This window comes from Anabrus simplex, chromosome 10, assembly GCF_040414725.1.
Source record: "Anabrus simplex isolate iqAnaSimp1 chromosome 10, ASM4041472v1, whole genome shotgun sequence".
NCBI lineage: Eukaryota > Metazoa > Arthropoda > Insecta > Orthoptera > Tettigoniidae > Anabrus > Anabrus simplex.
In genome coordinates, this window is record NC_090274.1 from 44,078,428 (window position 1) to 44,100,054 (window position 21,627).

Below are 21,627 nucleotides of genomic sequence, written 5' to 3' on the forward strand. Positions count from 1 at the left end.
GGTAACTAGCACACCTACCAAGACTCATGGGTAGTGCGTATAGTGGAGTCCACTGCGTAGACTACTTGGAGCTGCAGAAAGTGCCAATACACTATGAGAGACCTAGTCTCTTTGATGCCTCCTAGGCCATCAAATTATGTGGATCTTGATTCCCATAGGGACCCAACTCTCTCATTGTGCTTTAGTACTGCCTGTGGCTCCAAGTAGCCTATGCAGTGGCCTCCATTTTATGCAATAGCTGAGTGTCTTGATAAGTGTGCTAGTTACTCACTGACGAGTCCAAATCGGTCCACTGGGGTGAAAGGTTGGCAACCAAGAATGAGTTAGCTGGAAGTTTTATAATTTCACGCAAACTGGAATTATGCATTCTCTCATTCAGGACAAATATTTGAGGTTTCCTATGTGAATCAAGATCTACACCATAGATGAAAAGTATCCAAACAGCCTGTTTTACACGTACAAAGTAGAGCCTCTATATCACTATGACCACTGCTGCTGTAAAAGGCAGCTGAGGGCTCTTTGGTACGAGATACATGTAAAACAAGAGGCACACTTCAAACGTGGAATGGTTATTGGTTGCCATATCAGTAAGCAGCCAGGTGCATTTCTGCCCTTCTCAAGTTTCCCATATCAATTGTCGGGGAAATCATTGTGAAGCGGAAATTGGGAGAGACCTCAACAAAACCACAGCTGAGGAGACCATGTGTGTTGGCTAACAATAACTGCCGAGCATTGAAGGAGGTGGTTTGAGAAAATCACATAACATTCTTGTTCATCCCAGAAGTGTTCAGTAGGATTGAGGTCAGGGCTCTGGGCTAGCCAGGCCATTTTCAGAAACTTATTGTCCATGAAACACTCATGAACCGACTCCACTTTATGACGGAGTATTACCATGCTAAAGCACATAATGATCATCTTTGAACTGGTCTTCTACTGTAGGCAATATACAGCTGGTCAAAATGTCCTTGTGTTCTTCTGCCTTTAACATCCTCAATAGAAGACCAAGTTCTTTTCATGAAAAACACCCCTACACTGCCATCCTAGTTCTGATTTCACTGTGGCCACTCTACACTGTTATCATTTGACACACCCAAACCCTCCCATCTGACTATCTTATGGTATAGCATGATTCATCAGATTGTCACTCCAAATCACTCATTTCTAGTCATCCACGGATCAGTGGTGGTGCTCTTCACACCATTGTACATGACACTTAGCATTCACCAGCAAAATTGTGGTTTATGGCGAGGTGCCTGAGTGTTGAATTCCATTTCTTTTACCTCCCGGCCTTCATTCGTGGAACTAGCTGCACAATTAGTGAAATTGCAGAATTCATAGGTGAGAGTAATCACTAGAGCCCGAATTATATGTAATTACATATTCTGTTCCCATATATCTGGCTATAAGAAAAATAAAATGTCAGCAAATCACACTAAAAGGACCATTATTCCAGAAGTTAAAGTTACATATTTTTACATATTTCGGCACGTAATAAATATTTTGAAAATGTTGCATATTTTAAATGTTTTGAAGGATATAGCGCATTTGAAAGAAAACACAATTATTTTTTTCACTAATTTTACATCGATAAAATTAAACACTTGAAAATAGTTTTTAAAAACCTGCACGTCTCTAACATCTAAATATAATTTAGTAATTTAAAGTGAAGTATTCTGTCAAAGAATTGCATCCCTTAGCTATGTTGACGGTGCAAGTCTTGGATGTCTCGAGCTGTGGCTATCAGTCTTCCCTTGCAGAAAATTCATCACACTGTTTTCCTCTGAAATTTAGTAACTCTTCTTTTGTGATCCCTTCACAGTCCTCGGTTTAATGGCATATGTCAAAAGTGCATTTTCTCTTTCTTTCCTTCTTTGGTTATTTCATTCACTTCCATAAAAGGCTACAGTCCAAACAAAAGTCTCCAGGAACATTTTTCTAGTCCGGCCCCACAGTGGAGGGGGCAATGCATCCTCCTGTCACCCGGCGGCCCCGGGTTCGATTCCTGGCAGGGGGTTTTTAATTGTAAATGATTAATATCCCTGGCCTGGGGACTGGGTGTTTGTGTCGTCCTTAATGTTCCTTTCCTCACATTCAACATTTAACACTCCCACCATTTCCAAAATACACGCAGGTTCACAACATATGGTGCAAAGTAGGGGCAAAAGTTCTTCTTAGGTCGACACCCCCAAATAAATAACATTTAATTTTTATTTTTATTTTTTCTAATAAGCATATCTGTGTTTGATGAAGTTAAATTTCTTCTCTCTTAATAAGGACCTTCCTCGCTTAAGCAGTTCTACAATTAAATATTTCTTTGTCGGGCAATTTGAAATACCCGCCAGCGACTTCAGATGAAGTTGAAAGGTCTTTTTCTATACATAAGAACATCCTAACAGACAGAAGGCATTTGATGACCGTAGAAAATTTGGAAAACTATTTAGTTATTAATTGTGCCTCCAAATGAAATTTAGAGGTTGAATAACATCTGCACATTTAACTTTTTTCGGTTTTGTTTCCTTGTCTGTGTACAAGAATACATCAAATAAAGCTTAGATTTTAAGTTACATATTTTTTATTTATTACATATTTAACTAAATATTTTGTCAATTTTAGCTACATATTTATGTACATATTTCTCATTTTTATATTACATATTATCCGGGCTCTAGAAATCTCACAATATCATGTGATTTTCCCATACCACATTCACCAGTACTTGACGGGTCCCTGTCAGTCTACACGTGTGGCCTACCTGGCTATGGTTTAGTTGTAGTTGTGTTATCCTATCCCCACTTCAATAGTGCTTCGCTGACAGTTGGCTTGGGCAATTTGACAAGGGCAGAAATGGCTCCGACTGATTGCTTACTTGGAGCCATCATCAGCACACACACATAAATAAGATTAAAATCCCAAGATAAATGCACTTGAAAGAAATGAAAACAGCGTTAATACTTGAAATGATGGCTCGAAGAGCTGAAACCTGTTCACATTTATTCCATTAATAATCTTTTTGGGTTGTAGTTTGTGTATTGATTTGGTGGTTTAACTATATATATACACACACACATACATATATTTTCAAGTTATCAGTCAGTATGGACCATGAGCATGATTACTTGAAATGATTGCTTACTGTTATGGCAATCAATAAGTATTCCATGTTTGAACTCGCTTAGCTCCCAGGCTCCACCGATTCTTTAGGTATCTTGTATGAGGGTAGCCCAGAAACAAATGCACCACATTTTTTTCTTCAACAATTATTTATTGAACACATTGAAACTTACACACAAGAAAGAGTGATGTCTCTTCTACACTACCTATTTTTCCATGTAATCTCCTTCTCATTATATGGCCTTCCTCCAATGAGACACAAGAGCGTGAATGTCCTGTCAGTACCACTCCTTGTTCCATTAACAAAGCCATTTCTTCACTGTGCAGATCACCTCTTCGTCATCCCAAAAATATCTCCCACAAATGGCATTCTTCAATGGCCCAAACAAGTGAAAACCTGAGGGAGGTAGGTCAGGGCTATAGGATGGATGGGGTAACACTGTTTTGTGATGTGTTCTGACATCCTCAAACTTGTGTAAGGGCGTGCGTTATCATGTTGAAGCAAATGATCACCTGGGTTGTTATGGCATCCAAGTCACTGAAAGTGCTTCTTGAGTTTGGTTAATGTGTTCACATATACCTTAGAATTAATGGTGGTGCCTCTCGGCATCACATCAATAAGTATGACACTATCACAGTCCCAAACACAGTGATCGAGACTTTACCAGCGGAAGCAGTTGCTTGGAATTTCTTCTTCTGTGGTGAGTCAGGATGGCACCATTCCATCGATTACCGTTTTTTTTTTTTTCCGGGCTCAAAATGGTGAACCCAGGTTCCATCACCTGTCACAGTCTGGGACAAGAAGGCTTCCCCCTCAGCTTCAAAACATTGCAGCAACTCAGAAGAAATGTTTTTTCTAAGAGTTTTGTGTTCCTCCATAAGATGGCGCAGCATCGCAGAACCCATCGTGAACATTTTTTTGTGTAATCAAGAACACTGATGATTACATCCACACATCCTTTGTTGATTGACAGCTCCCGCACCACCTGGCGAGTTGTTCTGCGTCAGTACTCGCGAATGAGCACATCAGCACACTGCATCTTGTCAGGTGTGACAGCCGTGAGTGGTCTCCCCGACCGCTGCAAATCTTGGAGCTCTGCTGAACCGCTTTCAGATGGCCTCACCCTCTGTGCCCAGCGACTAACCGTACTTCTGTCAACTGCTGATGCTCCATAAAGTGCACATAAACGTTTGTGAATGCTTCCAACCGTTTCTTGCTCCACAGTGAGAAATTCAATGATGACACATTGCTTGTAACGTACATCACTTACAGGCGCCATGTTGAACCATTGCTACAAGTATGCTATCTGTTGGAAGGAATGGAAACTTGGCGCATGCACTCCAAAAACTTCAAAGATTTCTTATCTAAAGTTTTGCATTCGTACCATTGTTGGGGGCTGAGAAAATAATTGTTGTACATTATTTTGTGGGCCACCTAAAGTAGTATTGAACTTTAAGCCCTGAGTCATCCATAATAGTAGCCATCATAGTGATCTAAGTTATAGTTTATGTTTACAGAGGAATGTGTGGATACTTTTAATCAGATAGTGCATTTTCCTAAGAATCCTTCTTCATTGAGATTGCTTATTTGTATGTATAATAGAGCAGTCTGTGTAATCTAGTTTTTAAAATCCTGTCTACTGCACATTGCTCACTTACTTCAGCAATCATTTACAATAAAAACTCGAGATATCCAATATCTTCTGTGCAGAATGTTAGGAAGCTTTTAGTTTTTGTGTTTTAACCTGTGTTTAATACAGGACTAGCTAGAATATTTTGATAAGTCTGAAATGTTAATTAATAAGATTTTGTATCATTCTAGGAAATCCGTGATACTATTAGAGTGAAGAAATCCATGCCCAGCCTTCAAGACATGAAGACATTTAGGACAGAGTGGAGACATTTTATAAATGAAAGTGTTCCTCTGTGAAAAAAAGAAAAAAATAGAATATATTGTTGTGGAAAAGCAATCCCAAAACTGTGTAAGTGGGGTCATTCAGTAAACAATGTACATCCATTAGACAGTAGGTCGGAATCCTCACCCAGTACATTGGACAAAGTTGAAGAAAAATGTTTCCTGTGGGTTTCTAGTTTCTTTTTACTTTCATTCTTCTTTAACGTTGTGTTTTCCCATGGATCAGGGTTCACTTTTCAGATCAATGAGTACCATTTTATGTCATTATTAGCAACATTCGTTTCGAGCTGAGTAATCTTCATGTTGTGATTAGTGTGTTTTGACACTGTTGTTTTTACCTTCTGCAGGAGCACTTGCCCTTGCCAGTGAAGTTGTAGGCATCGTAAGTGATGGTACCAGTTGCTGTGCTGAATGAGTTGGCCGTACTGTTAGGGGTGCGCATCTGTGACCTTGCATTCGGGAGATAGTGGGTTCAAACTCCACTGTCGGCAGCCCTGAAGATGCGTTTTCTGTGGTTTCCCATTTTTACACCAGGCAAATGCTGGGGCTGTACCTTAATTAAGGCCAATGCTGCTTTCTTCCCACTCCTAGCCCTTTCCTGTTCCATCGTCACTATAAGACCTGTCTATGTTGGTGCAACATAAAACAAATTGTAAAGAAAAAAAACAGTTGCTGTTCTCGTAGGACATGGACGTACCAACGCCTGCATTTTCTCCTAAATGCAACAAACTCCCATCCTCTCCTAGACTGTGTTTCGGATATGTGAAACACTCACAGACCAGTGTAACGTGCACCTCCTTGATGTGTAGGGGAATCTTGGAAACTCTCTGTTTCACACTTCGCAACCAGTCTGACCATTGTGCAATACAACTTTGATTTAATCCTCATTTATGGGCGGCTGCCCAGCCAGAATTTCTATATTTTCTGATGGGCGTGTAAATCCTGAGACGCAGCAAGATAAATGTCACCCTTTAAAGGAAACAAAACCTATGAGTGTAATTCCTTTTGTATTTCGTTTCTAAATGATCAATGCATATATATTTCTACTCACCTTAATTTTGAATCTAAATATTGCCCGGGTTTCCTAAAATCATTTCAGTGTCAATGCCTGCCTTACTAACCGGCACGCACAAAATTCTCCAAGGAAGAAATCATCAATTTCAGGTAAAACCATCATACCCATATAAATTAGAACATCTACATCATCAGCATAATGTTTTGCCAGGTAATTTCAACAGTGCCAGATTTTATTTGTAAATATTCAGCATGAGTCTGCTTTACTGCAGGCTCATAAAATTCTAACAAATAATTGAAGAAAACAAACATTTTTTCCTCCTCCTCTCCTCCTAACAGGCCAAACGTTTTGTGTTCACCATTTTCCATTATGTAGGCCTAAAAGTCCTATGTTCAATACATGGAATAAGATGTTGTCATGAATTGGACCCTGATTATGTTTACCGGCTGTAAAATTGGAAGAAAAAATGCGGTTCTAATACATGAGTGAATAATATGATATACTCTATCTAAACAAAACCATCCGGACACCTCTCTGTACAAGTAAACTAGAACCTATATGTGACTACGACCACCTCTACTACTATAAAAAGTGGCGGGGGGCTTGATGTTGTTCAGTGCTACAAGATACCTGTAGAATGGTTGGAGCAAGGGAATGGTTACAGGTTGCCATGTCAATAAGCAGTCAGTCGGGGCCATTTCCACCTTCCTCAAGTTGCCCAAGTCCCTCTCAGGGACCTTTTGTTGAAGTGAAAATGGAAAGACACAACTACAGCAAAATGATAGACGAGTAGGCCTTGAACCATTGAAGAATGTAATACACTAAAATCTCATTTCATCACTGGTCATTTCTGCAGTGCTGTTGTGCATTTGGTACCATGATTTTGTGCTGGGAGATACAAGGACTGAGCCTCAGACATCCGTCCATACACCGTACATTTCGCCTGTGAATGCTAAGCAGTGTTCTCAGAAATTTTCATCACAAATGAGTAGCCGGGTAGGGAATACTACGTAAAAAAAAAAAATGAATAAGACAAAATTTCAATTTAGAGCAGTAATAATAATAATAATAATAATAATAATAAACTATTTTAGTCAGTGATCAAACCTGAAACGTTATATGCCTCAGAAACATTAATCATTGGTGGCAGATATTTAACCAAAGACATTGAGAAACAAGAAAGGAAAATTTTACGAAAATTTTTTGGCCCAGTTTGTATAGATGGAATATGGAGAAAAAAATCATCCCTGGAAATATATTGTCATTCTGTAAAAAAATCTCACACTTTTCGGAAAAGACGATTGAAATTTTATGGACACATTATCAGAACGAACACTAACAGGCTAACTAAAAGAATTCTCAACCTGGCCCTTTCATTAAAAACCAAGAACAGCTGGCTTCATGAAACTGAAACAGATCTCCAGGAAATCAACATCTCAGAAGACATTGTACAGGACAGGTGTAAATTCAGAACCAAAATCGACAGTCACCACTTTGAAGACAAATCCAACACCAGAGCTACTATAACTTGGACAGAAGAACGAAGGAAGAAGCTCAGTGAGAGGATGAAGAGATTTTGGGCGGAAAAGAAGGCCAACACATCAGCTAAGCAAGTTCAACCGTGCTCCTGAGTAGGACATAACGATGGAAATAGGAAAAAAAAAAAAAAACCTATTTTAGTGCTATCACAAACAAGATATAATGGAGTATTTTGAACAACTAGTGTTATACTGCTCGTTCACTACTGTCTAACACCGGGGCTTACTGTTTGGTTGCTGTGGGGTGCCATACCGGTTTGAGACGTCGGGCAGAATTGAGAGCTCGCAAGGGATACCAAGCTAATAAAGACACTGCTCGTGCACAACACTACGTGATAATCAAGCTAAACATTGAATGCAATTGGTGCAATTATGCTGACAATAATGAAGATTTATCATTTAAATAAACAGTTTTACAGTATTTACATTTAATTTGGAACATCTAATGAATCAAATATATAGTAATATTATGTAACGAGTTAGCACAAATCTAGGTTAAGTTAGCCAGGCGGTCTGTAAAATGAGCAGGACAGTGCGCCTATCAAAAACATCGTAGGAAGAACACTGCTAAGCATCGCATTTGGTGCTGTAAAGCGCACCACCACTAGCACGAGGATGACTGGAACTGCAAACAATACATGCCAGCCTGTACAGTAAAATTTGATGGAGATGGGGTGGCGGTGTCTTTTGCATGAAATGGACTTAATCCTCTCGTAATGCTACAGAGCATGTTTAAGGAGGAAATATATAACGACATTCTGACCAGCTGTGTGTTGTCTATGGTAGAAGCTTGGAGGGTATTGCTGTGTGGTCAACATGTTAATGCTCCCTGCTATAAAGCAGTCTCTTCATGAACAGTATGAAGACAAGTTCTGTAAATGAACTGGCCATACAAGAGCCTGGAATGGTCTACAATTCCCCTGGAAATCTGGTTGAGTTTGAGTTATAATAAAGGCCATAGGGGAGCAGCATATCCCAGGAACACTTAGAGGACAGTTTCTTGTAGATTTCTGGATACTTTTGATCAGATAGTGTATATTTCAAATGCAAAAATATAACGATGTTGTAAATAAAAATAAAAGCATTATTCTTTTATTATAAAAATATTCCTGTGTATAAGATATAACACCTCATGGTACTCTGATAATCCATAAGCATAACAACTGCTGATTACACTTTCAGTTTCTGCCCTGTGTGAAAAAATAAGTTTAGTTACTTGGCCTCTTATCACATCAGATAATGAGAAATATTTATTCTGAAAAACACTGTACATGTGGATTCAGTGCGTGAGGTTGGGCAAGATTGCATCCTCTTACGAGGGCTGGTTTTTTTTTTTTTTTTCAACCTCTGATTGCACAGGTAAACAACCACTCAAGCGGTGGGAACTTTTTATACATGGAGGACGACTGCACACGTCCCCCACTTGACCTGCGGCCACAGCCAACTTCATAACACCATTGTGAGCCGAGTTATTGGCACAGAGACGTGACCGCTACGATTGATGCTCCTGCCAAATACGAGCTGCATAGTGTGATTTGTTTCTTTCACGCAGAAGGGAATAGTGCAGTTGACATTAACCGATGAATGAGAAGGCTGAACCGATGTTCACGATGAAGTTGGGGGGGGGGGGGGGGGGGCAAGAACACAAGTCTGTCGCTACAGATGACACTGTTAAACAAATTGAACAAGAGGTTCGCAAGAACCAAAGATTTACGAACATTGGTTTGAAGATCATCCTCATCGAACCTCCACCTTCCCAGCCACTTTTTCAGTCCTGGGAAGAGGTGGAAGTCACTCAGCACTAAATCGGGGCTGTACGGCGGGTGGTCAAAAATGTCCCATCCAAATTCCTCAAGAAGTTGTTGGGTGACATGAGCACTATGAGGGCAAGCGTTGTCACAAATCAAGAGGACCACAGTTTCAAGGTCATCTGTTTACAAGATCCCAACAGAACACCTTCACTACAGGAAATTGTGCGCTCGATGTGTTCCTAAGATCTTGTCCGATGACCACAAAAGTTGCCAAATGGCAGCAGTGTTGATGTTCGTCACCCGTTATGAGGCTGAAGGTGGCAATTTGTTGAATGAAATTGTGACTGGCGATGACACCTGGGTTCGTTGTGTCACTCCCAAAACAAAACAACAGTCACATCAGTGGATGCACACACACTCATCAGACAAACCAAAAAGCTTAAGCAAACCTTTAACAACAAGAAGATGATGGCTACAGGTTTTTGGGACCAAAAAGGTGCGTTGCCTGTTGAGTTTATGGAATGGGGGTCTAGGATCAATGCACCTGTCTATGGTGAGACTTTACGATGACTGCGGAGAGCCATACAAAACAAACAAAGAGGCATGCTGATGTCTGGGGTCTTCTTGAGGGATTTGGATGGGACATTTTTGACCACCTGCCGTACAGCCCCTGATTTAGCACTGAGTGACTTCCAGCTCTTCCCAGGACTGAACAAGTAGCTGGGAGGCGGAGGTTTGATGAGGATGAAGATCTTCAAACCAACGTTCGTGCCTATATTAACTCACTGGTGGCAACATATTGTGCAGAGGGGATCGAAAAGCTTGTTCACAGGTATGACATATGCCTCAACCGGATTATGTTGAAAAGTAACCACATTTGTACCCCTAACACTTGGTAATAAATTCATTTGGCTATGTACACTTGTCTTTTATCTAGGACCCACCAGAGGTTGAAATAAAAACAGCCTTCATACTTCTTAAAATATATTCTATCCACCCTGCTACTTTTGGATAGGGAAAATACCACCCAGGTCTTTTAGACATAATATTGTTATGAATAAAACACTGTTATATCATTCTAATTTATCTAAGAATGACCTGATAAATGCACACACACACAAAATTCTATTCAGCCATGAATGATCACACTCATTAATTGCTGTCTATTTACAAGTCTCCATTCTTTACACACAAGTGCGAGTCCAGCTCAGTCGTATTACGTAGGAGGCGGTAATCCTGACTGACAGGCCTGCCTTACTTTCGCTTCTCCTTGTCCAGTCACCCTACACCGCAGGCACATGCAGACAGCTAGGTTTGAACACAGGGCTACAGGTAGTGATGGGCAGTCTGAGACGAAGTCTCGAGATTTCTCGAGACTAGCGCAGGCACTATTTTTCGAGAGATCTCGAGAGCGTTGTCCCCGCATTGTGCGGCGAGCAGCGTGTTGTAGGCCTACAGGTAGTCGGAGCTGAATGTTGTTTGTGCTGAGTATGCAAATAACTAACCACGGGCCTTCTCAATTCGTAAATACGTGTCAACGAGCGACTGGGGCGTTCACTTCTACCGAGGTCCATTTTGAAGCAGTATAACATAATTATAAAGGATACGCATTCTGGCATTGTATGCACTGGTAGGTACACGAATGAGAGGTTTAAGTACAGAACCTGACGCCTACTGTAGGTACACGTACCTGAATACTAGAGGCGTGCATTATTCGAACTCGAGACGAGGCAAGATGCGCCTTGTTGCATATGCAACCACCATTACGCATGAGTGGAGTGTGTAATCTAAAATGCTTCAGTTTGCTCCAATTCTTTCGACAGGTACGTGTACATCGTTATCAGACCCCGTATTATGACAACTGCTTGTGTTTACCGATATTTTGGTGACGAAGGAAATAATTCCTTATACTGTTATAGAGTATTCGCGTCATAATTGGGTACGGTACTTCGATATATGACGGTGCCATGTGAAATTCTGTCTAGTTGTACGCGACAACTTGAAGACGATGTCCGAAACGCAACGTAAGTCGTGGATGTCGGTTATTTTTAAGAGATGTCACATAGCACAGCCCACTGTGTTGCTTATTCAAAAGAAGTAAAATACATCGGCGGAAATACTTCTGGGATGATCCGTCACTTACAAACGCATAGGCCTATCAATGAAAAGGAATCGTCACAGAACACCACCTGCCCGGTCTGAATCACAAGAAGCTACCCTGCCGACAACGATTTTAGGTTTACATCCTAATAACAATTAACAAATTATACAGGTTATTCAGCTAAGAAGTCCACCTGACATAACTCGTGAACAGTTTAAGGTACTGGCATTCTGTATTCACTTTCGTTAATGGCATTAAAGAGCTCATAGTTCAACATGCAGTGTTTTCCTAGGCTTTTGACAAAATTTATCGTCACACACGTTTCCACATGAGAACTGCTGATAACTATCAAGCTTACACCCTTAGTTACTGGGACGTCGTACAGCTTGCAGCACACGAGAATCGGTCTCGAGAGCGTTGCGCATCACCCCCGCTGAAAGAATTGGAGCAAAGTCGGGCATTTTAGATTACACATTCCACTCATGTGTAATGGGGGTTGCATATGTAGCAAAGCACATCTTCCCCGTCTCAGGTTCGAATAATGCACGCCTCCAGTATACAAGTAGGTGTAATGTAGCAAAGCACATCTTCCCCGTCTCAGGTTCGAATAATGCACGCCTCCAGTATACAAGTAGGTGTACATCTTATCTAAATTCATTCACAAATTATGCATGGTTATTCAGCTAAGATGTCCACTCCAAATAAGTCGTGAACAGTTTAAGATACTGACATTCTGTTTTCACTTTCGTTAATAGTATTAAGGGGTTCGTAGTTGAACATGCAGTACTTTTCCTGGCTTTTGACCAAATGTATTGGCTCACACATTTTCATATGAGAACGTTATTTCACGCAATAACTGCCAATGATATACTATCAATTTTACAGTCGTAATTACTGGTACGTCGCACAGCTTGCACTACAGAAGGATCGGTCTCGAGATTCTCGCGAGAATCTCGAGATCTGCGACGTCAGTCTCGAGAGTCTCGAGCGAGAGCGTTGCCCATCACTAGCTACAGGCCACACCACTGTTCCTTGATTCGCCCCCAGTGATTTACAGAGTCACATACAGTGAACAACTAAACAGCAGGACAGTACTCCTCACAAAACGACCATCAAAACTGATCCAGTTACACTCACGATAGCTGCTCCAGTCACTGACACCATGACGATCCTCAGTCCACAGACGTACAAACGCGCGCACACTGTACTCTAAGCCAGTACACTCAGTATTCCGTTCCGTACACTAAGGTACGGTACCCTGACTCCCATAGGACACTAACAGCAGCCAACAACCATCCCAGACCAGCTATCACTCAACACTACAAAAACCACAACTCCTCGTTCAGACTCCAATGGGACACTAGCAACAGCCGACACCACAGTTGCCCTCAGCACGGCCACCAAACTCCAGCACACCGAGTACCACACTGACTTCAACATTGAGTCCCATGCTTACTGACTGTTTCTGGCTAGCTTCCTTTTTATAGCTTGGGTGATGCGTATCGGAATATTTGCAATGTGGCTAGACACATGTACCTTCCAGAAACACACGGGGAAACCAGATTAAGATTGTATTTTAATACATAGAAAGGCTAGCAATGCCCTCCAGGCCAGCTGGGAGCTTCCTAGTAGGCTGGATCAACTAGTCCATTCCAGGAAGTACCAAGATGGGCTACCAAAGCGTTGGCATGTAACAATATGTTTAAGATCGAACACTATCCTACAAGCAACATCTGCTGAACTCTGCACAAAAACTGAAAACTCGTAACATCATCATTCATAAGCTTTGTGGACCTACCTGGGTTCTTCGGAAAGTGTTTTACGGTCTTCAGCTTTAGGCTTGGTGTATTCAAGTGCTGAGTACTGTGCTCCAGTATGGATGAACAGTCATCACACAAGACTTATTGATACTCAACTGAATTCCACTGCGCGCATAATAACTGGCACAATTCTATCTACGCCAACTCATTGGCTCCTGCTTTTATCTGGAATAATGCCATCTGATTTACACAGATCCACCACTCTCATCAAGGATTCAATAAAATTTTAAAGAACCCCGATCTACCTGTACATGAAGATCTATGAACTAGCAACCAAAACAGATTATGTTCACACCATCCAACTTTATGTACCGCCTCAGACATGGTTGCTGGAGGTTACAACCCAACTACAGAGTGGAAAAGATGGTGGGAAGCAGCAGCGGAAATGCACTTGCACAGTATGTTCTCGAATGTCAAACTTGCAAGTGGATTCCAGCTACCACGTAAAACATGGACTGCTCTGAACAGGGTAAGAACAGGCCGTGGCAGATGCAGATACATGTTGTTCAAATGGAGCAAGTTGCCGACACCCGTGTGTAACTGCGGAGCTGCACGACAAACCATACACCATATTGTCAGAGAGTGTGAAATGCGGGCATACACAGGCAGCAAAGTGAATTTTCTGATGGCAACTCCAGAAGCAATACATTGGATCAATGATCTTAACATTCAATTGTAAGGAGTCTTTTCGTGTTCATTGTTTTCCTGTTATGTAAATATGTATATACTGTAATTTTATTTCTGTATTCAACTTGGGCACCCACCGTGGCTCAGGCGGTAGCGCGCCGACCTCTCACCACTGGGTTCTGTGGTTCAAATCCCGGTTACTCCATGTGAGATTTTTGCTGGACAAAGTGGAGGCAGGACAGGTTTTTCTCCGGGTACTCCAGTTTTCCCTGTCATATTTCATTCCAGCAACACTCTCCAATATAATTTTATTTCATCTGTCATTCATTAATCATTGCCCCAGAAGAGTGTGACTGGCTTCGGCAGCCGGAACAATTCCTATCCTCGCCACTAGATGGGGGCTTCATTCATTCCATTCCTGACCCAGTCGAATGACTGGAAACAGGCTGTGTATTTTCATTTTCATTCAACTTGGCACATGTGCTAAATAAATGTTTAAGGCTTACACAGAAATTTCTTTTGTATTGATGAATGCTTAGTAGTCGGCTGAAAAATAAATAAAATGCTTTTCAAGCTCATGCAAATCTGTTTCAAAATGTCAAACCGTGATAAATCCGTCACCATGTGTATGTCTGACACTCTGCTGCTTGGCGACGGTGTAGCATTCTAGGGCTGATTGGTGACTGAGGGTCATGTGGCTCACTACCTGACTGCCTGCCTACTGTCCTTTCTGTTTCGTTTACCTATGAATAGGGAAAGCATCTGGAGAATACTTTAAAGGTACGCTGCATGTATGTGTATATTATTAATATGTTAACAGAGTACTCTCTTTCATCTGGATAGAAAACAGGATACTAGAGAGGTGGATGAAAGGTATCATTATCCCCCTTTATAAAAAGGGAAACAGAAAGAAATGTGAAAATTATAGGGGCATCAGTCTACTTTCTCACTTACTTAAACTTTTGGAGAAGATAATTGAAAGAAGAATCAAGAATATAGTAGAACTGTTATTGGAGGAGGAGCAACACGGATTCAGGAAGAGCCAAAGCACTACAGACCTGGTATTTGTTGTCAGAATGCTAACAGAGAAGCACTGGGAATATGGTAGCAACTTAGTGATGAATTTTTTTTTTTGGACATCAAGAAGGCCTACAACTGTATGCCTAGGGAGATAATCTGGGAATGTCTAGGTTTGTCAAACTTCCTAATTGATAAAGTAAAGATGCTCTATCAAAAATGCTTTAGCTCTGTCCAAGTAGGGGATGGAAGATGAAGTAATAATAATAATAATAATGTTATTGGCTTTACGTCCCACTAACTACTTCTGCCGTTTTTGGAGATGCCAAGGTGCTGGAATTTAGTCCCACAAAAATTCTTTAACGTGCGGGTAAATCTACCAACATGACACTGATGTATTTGAGCACCTTCAAATATCACCGGATTGAGCCAGGATCGAACCTGCCAAGTTGGAGTCAGAAGATCAGCACCCCAACTGTCTGAACCACTCAGCCCGGCGATGGAAGATCAGATTGGTTTGAAACCAAAAGAGGAGTCAAGCAGGGAAGTGCCTTGTCACCACTCCTGTTCATCATTGTCATGGATCAGAACATAACATCCATAAAAGAACATTGCAAACAGCCTAACACTGTAATATTTGCAGATGATGTTCTGATCTGAGTAGAAAATGAAGCAGAAGTACAGGAGAAAGTAAAACAAAAACTGTTGAAATGATTATCAACAGGAAAGGCACAGATTGAAATATTTTCCTGGAGGGAACTATGTTACAGTCTGTTTCTAACTTCAAATACCTTGGAAGTACAATTTCAAAAGATAACACAGTAAACTAAGAAGTAGAACTCAGAAAGTTTCTCAATTTTATTTTCAAATAAGAAATCTACTCTAGGATGATAAAACACCTCAGAAAGCAAAACTGACCATGTTTCATACCTACTTCATTCCAGTTCAATCAATCAATACTGATCTGCCTTTAGGGCAGACGCCCAGGTGGCAGATTCCCTATCTGTTGCTTTCCTAGCCTTTTCCTGAATGATTTCAAAGAAATTGGAAATTTATTGAACGTCTCCCTTGGTAAGTTATTCCAATCCCTAACTCCCCTTCCTATAAATGAATATTTGCCCCAGTTTGCCCTCTTGAATTCCAACTTTATCTTCATATTGTGATCTTTCCTACTTTTATAAACGCCATTCAAACTTATTCGTCTACTAATGTCATTCCACGCCATCTCTCCGCTGACAGCTCGGAACATACCACTTAGTCGAGCAGCTCTTCTTCTTTCTCTCAATTCTTCCCAACCCAAACTTTGCAACATTTTTGTAATGCTACTCTTTTGTCGGAAATCACACAGAATAAATCGTGCTGCTTTTCTTTAGATTTTTTCCAGTTCTTGAATCAGGTAATCCTGGTGAGGGTCCCATACACTGGAACCATACTCTAGTTGGGGTCTTACCAGAGACTTATATGCCCTCTCCTTTACATCCTTACTACAACCCCTAAACACCCTCATAACGAGGTGCAGAGATCTGTACCCTTTATTTACAATCATATTTATGTGATTGCCCCAATGAAGATCGTTCCTTATATTAACACCTAGATACTTACAATGATCCCCAAAAGGAACTTTCACCCCATCAACGCAGTAATTAAAACTGAGAGGACTAGAAACTCACAACCTGACTTTTAACCCCGTTTATCAACATACCATTGCCTGCTGTCCATCTCACAACATTTTCGAGGTCACGTTGCAGTTGCTCACAATCTTGTAACTTATTTATCACTCTATAGAGAATAACATCATCCGCAAAAAGCCTTACCTCCGATTCCACTCCTTTACTCATATCATTTATATATATAAGAAAACATAAAGGTCCGATAATACTGCCTTGAAGAATTCCCCTCTTAATTATTACAGGGTCACCTATGGACTCGAAACATGTACCCTGCAGAAATGAAATTCATCAAAACAATGAACCAAAAGACAAGGAGGCAGCTGGCATCAAAATACCTGTTACTGAGCTTTTGGAAGATGCATGCTACTATGGTTTGTACGTGTTATGAAGATGGACAGAACAAGAACAGCAAGCATTCACTTCAACAGAGAAGTGAAAGGGGAGAAGCCAGAAGAGAGGCCAAGGATTTGATAGACACAGTGAAATCAGAGGTCAGCAAGAGGAATGTCAAGTAGGAGGACATAAAGAAACAATATTTGACAGGAGGAAGTGGCAAGCGCTTTTACAAGACACCCTTGAAAATAATGATGGTGATGATGATGAATATTTCATTAATTCTAGAATATAAAGGAGTGTGAGTATGTGTGTTTGAGTGAATATTATGTGTCAGCTGAAAGAGATTAAACCATCTTGCTACTTTCTTTTAATCCCATTTCCAAGCACTGTAGTATATTTATTGTACAAATGGTCCCATGAACTATGGCAATAGGGACAGTTGATGATAATGACATATCTGTAAAATCTAAAAATCTAAAATGTGAATATTTCACTGTGCGCTATTTGCAGGCTTTATTAACACACGGTGGCTGGGCTCTAACAATTCTCATAGTTTCTAAGCCAACAGTAAGTGACAGGCTACGAGAATTCTCGTTTTTACGCTCGTGTTTTCATGATATTACCACAATCTTATGGCAAGATTTTAAACAGTGTAGTTGTGGAATATAGAATATAATGTAACTATTGCTGCATCTTTCTTTAATCCCTTATGTAGTTCACAAAATTATATCGGAGGTGTAGAGCTTCATTGCAGCGTACAGCTGTCTACATGGCACGGGGCACGAGTTGCTAATGGATAAAGATACACTATGTGATCAAAAGTATCTGGACACCCCGAAAAACATACGTTTTTCATCTTAGGTGCATTGTGCTGCCATCTACTGTCAGGTACCCCATAGCAGCAACCTCAATAGTCAATCGACATCGTGAGAGAGCAGAATGGGGCACTCCGCGGAACTCACAGCGAACGTGGTCAGGTGATTGGGTGTCACTTGTGTCAGAAGTCTGTACGCGAGATTTCCACACTCCTAAACATCCCTAGGTCCATTGTTTCTGATGTGATTGTGAAGGGGCACGTACAGCACGAAAGCACACTGGCCAACCTTGTCTGTTGACTGACAGAGACCACAGACAGTTGAAGAGGGTCGTCACGTGTAATAGGCAGGCATCTACCCAGACCATCACACAGGAATTCCAAACTGCATCAGGATTCACTCCAAGTACTATGACAGTTCGGCGGGAGGTGAGAAAACTTGGATTTCATGGTCGAGCGGCTGCCCATAAGTCACAGATCATGAAGGTCAATGCCAAACGATGCCTCGCTTGGTGTAAGGAGCGTAAACATTGGACGATTGAACAGTGGAAAAACGTTGCGTGGAATGACGAATCACAGTACACAATTTGGCGATCCGATGGCAGGGTGTGGGTATGGCGAATGCCTGGTGAACGTCATCTGCCAGCGTGTGTAGTGCCAATAGTAAAATTCGGAGGCGGTGGTGTTATGGTGTGGTCGTGGTTTTCATGGAGGGGGCTTGCACCCCTTGTTGTTTTGGATGGCACCATCTTAGCACAGGCCTACATTGATGTTTTAAGCACCTTCTTGCTTCCCACTGTCGAAGAGCACTTCGGGGATGGCGATTGCATCTTTCAACACGATTGAGCACCTGTTCATAATGCACAGCCTATGGCGGAGTGGTTACACAACAATAACATCCCTGTAATGGACTGGCCTGCACAGAGTCCCGACCTGAATCCTATAGAACACCTTTGGCATGTTTTGGAATGCCGACTTCATGCCAGGCCTCACTGACCGACATCGCTAACTCTCCTCAGTGCAGCGCTCTGTGAAGAATGGGCTGCCATTCCCCAAGCAACCTTCCAGCACCTGATTGAACGTATGCCTGCGAGAGTGGAAGCCAACACCATATTGAATTCCAGCATTACCGATGGAGGGCACCACAAACTTGTACGTCATGTTCAGCCAGGTGTCCGGATACTTTGGTTACATAGTGTATTTGTGATGTACTGGGTGGCAGTGAATTGGATATTTCTAATGATGGGAGTGATTTGGAACGTGATCTTGGTCCTTGTACATAAAACTGTGGGATACAGCTCATGAAGACTTAAACATAGGTTATGTAGTAGGCATAGATATTGCTTTGAATGATATCACAGTGTACAGACATCATAAGCAACCTGCTGAGTACATGTTCCAAATTTGAGGTCGATATCTTGAATACTTTTGAGTTACATTAGTTTAGCAGTATACATTTGTTCTTGCAGGCTTGAACTATCTGGTCAGCAGGGGGAAGGAGCCTCCACTGAGCACCACCACATTTCCAAACCACCAGCCACCACTGCTGTATAACCTAGTGCACATCCTGGCGATAACTGAACTGAAATACCAAGTGTCAAGAATTTCCATTGAGTCGTTTTCCCGTGATGAAACAAACATTACGAAGTTATCAACTGACTTTTCTCTTTCTGAAAACTCATTGATATTTGTGCATGTTGCGAATTGCACCAGTACTCCTAGTTTATAATATTAGGCAAGCAGGGACATACACTGGCTCAAAAATGTATTTGACCAGTTATAGTCACACTGCATTATTGTTTTTTTTTTTTTTTCAATTTGCTTTACGTCACACCGACACAGATAGGTCTTATGGCGACGATGGAATAGGAAATGGCTAGGAGTGGCAAGGAAGCAACCACGGCCTTACTCAAGATGCAGCCCCAGCATTTGCCTGGTGTGAAAATCAGAAACCACGGAAGACCATCTTCAGGGCTGCCAACAGTGGGGTTCGAACCCACTATCTCCCAGATGCAAGCTCTCAGCTGCGTGCCCCTAACCGCACGGCCAACTCGCCCGGTCTGCATTATTGTAAATAGTATGTGTCACACGAAGAATTAACGGCTAATGTATGTTGTTCAGTAATGGGAAAGTACAAGAAGAAAAAATGTAATTGGGCTGAATTCCAGTTACTTGAGAAAGATTTTACTCAATTACAAATTACTTTTTCAGCAAGTATGCGGATGATGCCATGCTTGTCAGTACCACCAAGCATGATCTGCAACACCAGGTCCAAGCCTGGCATGATGCCCTCAGCAGATTTGGTCTTCATCTGAACACTAAGAAGACAGAATACCTTACAAACCAGAGTGAGGTAATATTGAAGCCAATAGTCAAAAACTAACGAAGACTGATATTTTCCGTTACTTAGGATCTCTTTTATGTACTAACACCAACACTGACGCTGAAGTATGAGCAAGGATAAATGCTGGATGGATGCGATGAAGGGAGGTAACAGGACGGCTCTGTGATAAGAGAATGCCGATACGCCTGAAGTCGAAAATATACCGTACAGTTGTTCCCTCTATCTATAAATGTTTTCATTCCCCACCCTGAAGGGATGGGGCGGGCCACATTGAGGGTTACGCCCTCTCTCTGGCCAAGAGATGCAGGCGGGTTGAAGAGGAAGTGAACGATTGAGGAGAGGGGTAAAGGACGTGAACTAAGGAGATTGGAAGAGGGTTTTCGGCCTATGGGCGAATTGCTTCATTGCATCAATTGGTTTACAATAGTAAATACATATAAACAAAAAAGATTACAACAGTGGAATTTCTTGACCACTTTAACTTTGTTTTCCCTTATTTTTTGACATTTTATAGAACTTTAAAAAAAGGTTTGTGTGTTTCGTTCATACCTTTATTTTCATTGTGACACTATAAGATATATACATTTATACAGGGGTGGCATTATTATGTACGATGGAAACAGAGGTTTTGATATATATCATTAATTCAGCATTTGATTTTTTCTGAAGTTGCTAGCTTCTGTATCAGTATAGTCACATAGTTATAATATTGCAAATTTCTTAGAATAATACAGGTGATCCTTCGCCTAAGTTGACACCAGTATGTAATTGAGTATTGAAGGGAGGAGTGTGAAGGTGGACTGAATGTACATTGCTATATATAAGATTTGAACACCACAATGTTGTCATGTAACCTAAAATTAATTTGTTTCCTGCTGGTAGGAGGGATGTATCCAAGGGACAGATTGTGTCACAGTATTTGAGTTATCTTGGGTGAGTGCTAAGCTAGGTGGGTACAGCAGTTAGGAAAGGATGTCCCGTCCAGTTAAAGAGATCGTAATCCTAGAGTGGGGGCGGGATAGTAAATGGAACCGGCTACTACGGGGAACTAAACCAATGTCTCGAGAGGGGTAAAGGTGAAGTGTGTGTTCAGACCTGAGTGGGAGGTTTGGTAATGCAAGTTTAAAGTTTGATTGGCAGCTGCTTGGAGTTGTTCAAAGATGAAGGAATGTTGAAAGGGGTGGATGTTGAGTAGGGATATGGTAATTAAGCGGATTAGGTCCTCTAAGATAGGTGGTGGAAAGAGAGAGCGGTTGGAGCCAGTGAGGGAATCAGTCGTACGGATGGGGCTATGAGATCCAGTCTGTTGGCGGGTGGCGATGGGTGGGCCTTACATTTGCGAGAATATGTGGGGTGAGTGTCCCCGTAGGTATGACATTTGGGAGGAAGTTGAAGATGAGGGCATTTAGAGATGTGATGAGATTGGGAACAGTGAGCGCAGGCTGGTTGTTCAGTGGTGCATCGCGCCGTGGGGTGCTGATTGTCAGTGAGACGCCTGTCACAATGGATGGGCTGAGGGAGGAGGGCTTTAGAGGATTCTACCCTATGATGACGAAGAAAAATACACA

General features: G+C 41.5%; 1 protein-coding gene across 1 annotated transcript in view; it reads left to right on the forward strand.

The window, feature by feature from the left end:
* Positions 1–8,699, forward strand: part of LOC136882037 (uncharacterized) — a 42,982-nt gene extending 34,283 nt beyond the window's left edge. The window contains exon 9 of the mRNA XM_067154538.2: positions 4,934–8,699. Within this exon, the coding sequence (XP_067010639.2) occupies positions 4,934–5,041 (108 nt within the window). The 3' untranslated portion in view covers positions 5,042–8,699. The remainder of the gene's footprint in view (positions 1–4,933) is intronic.
* Positions 8,700–21,627: the final 12,928 nt, after the last annotated feature.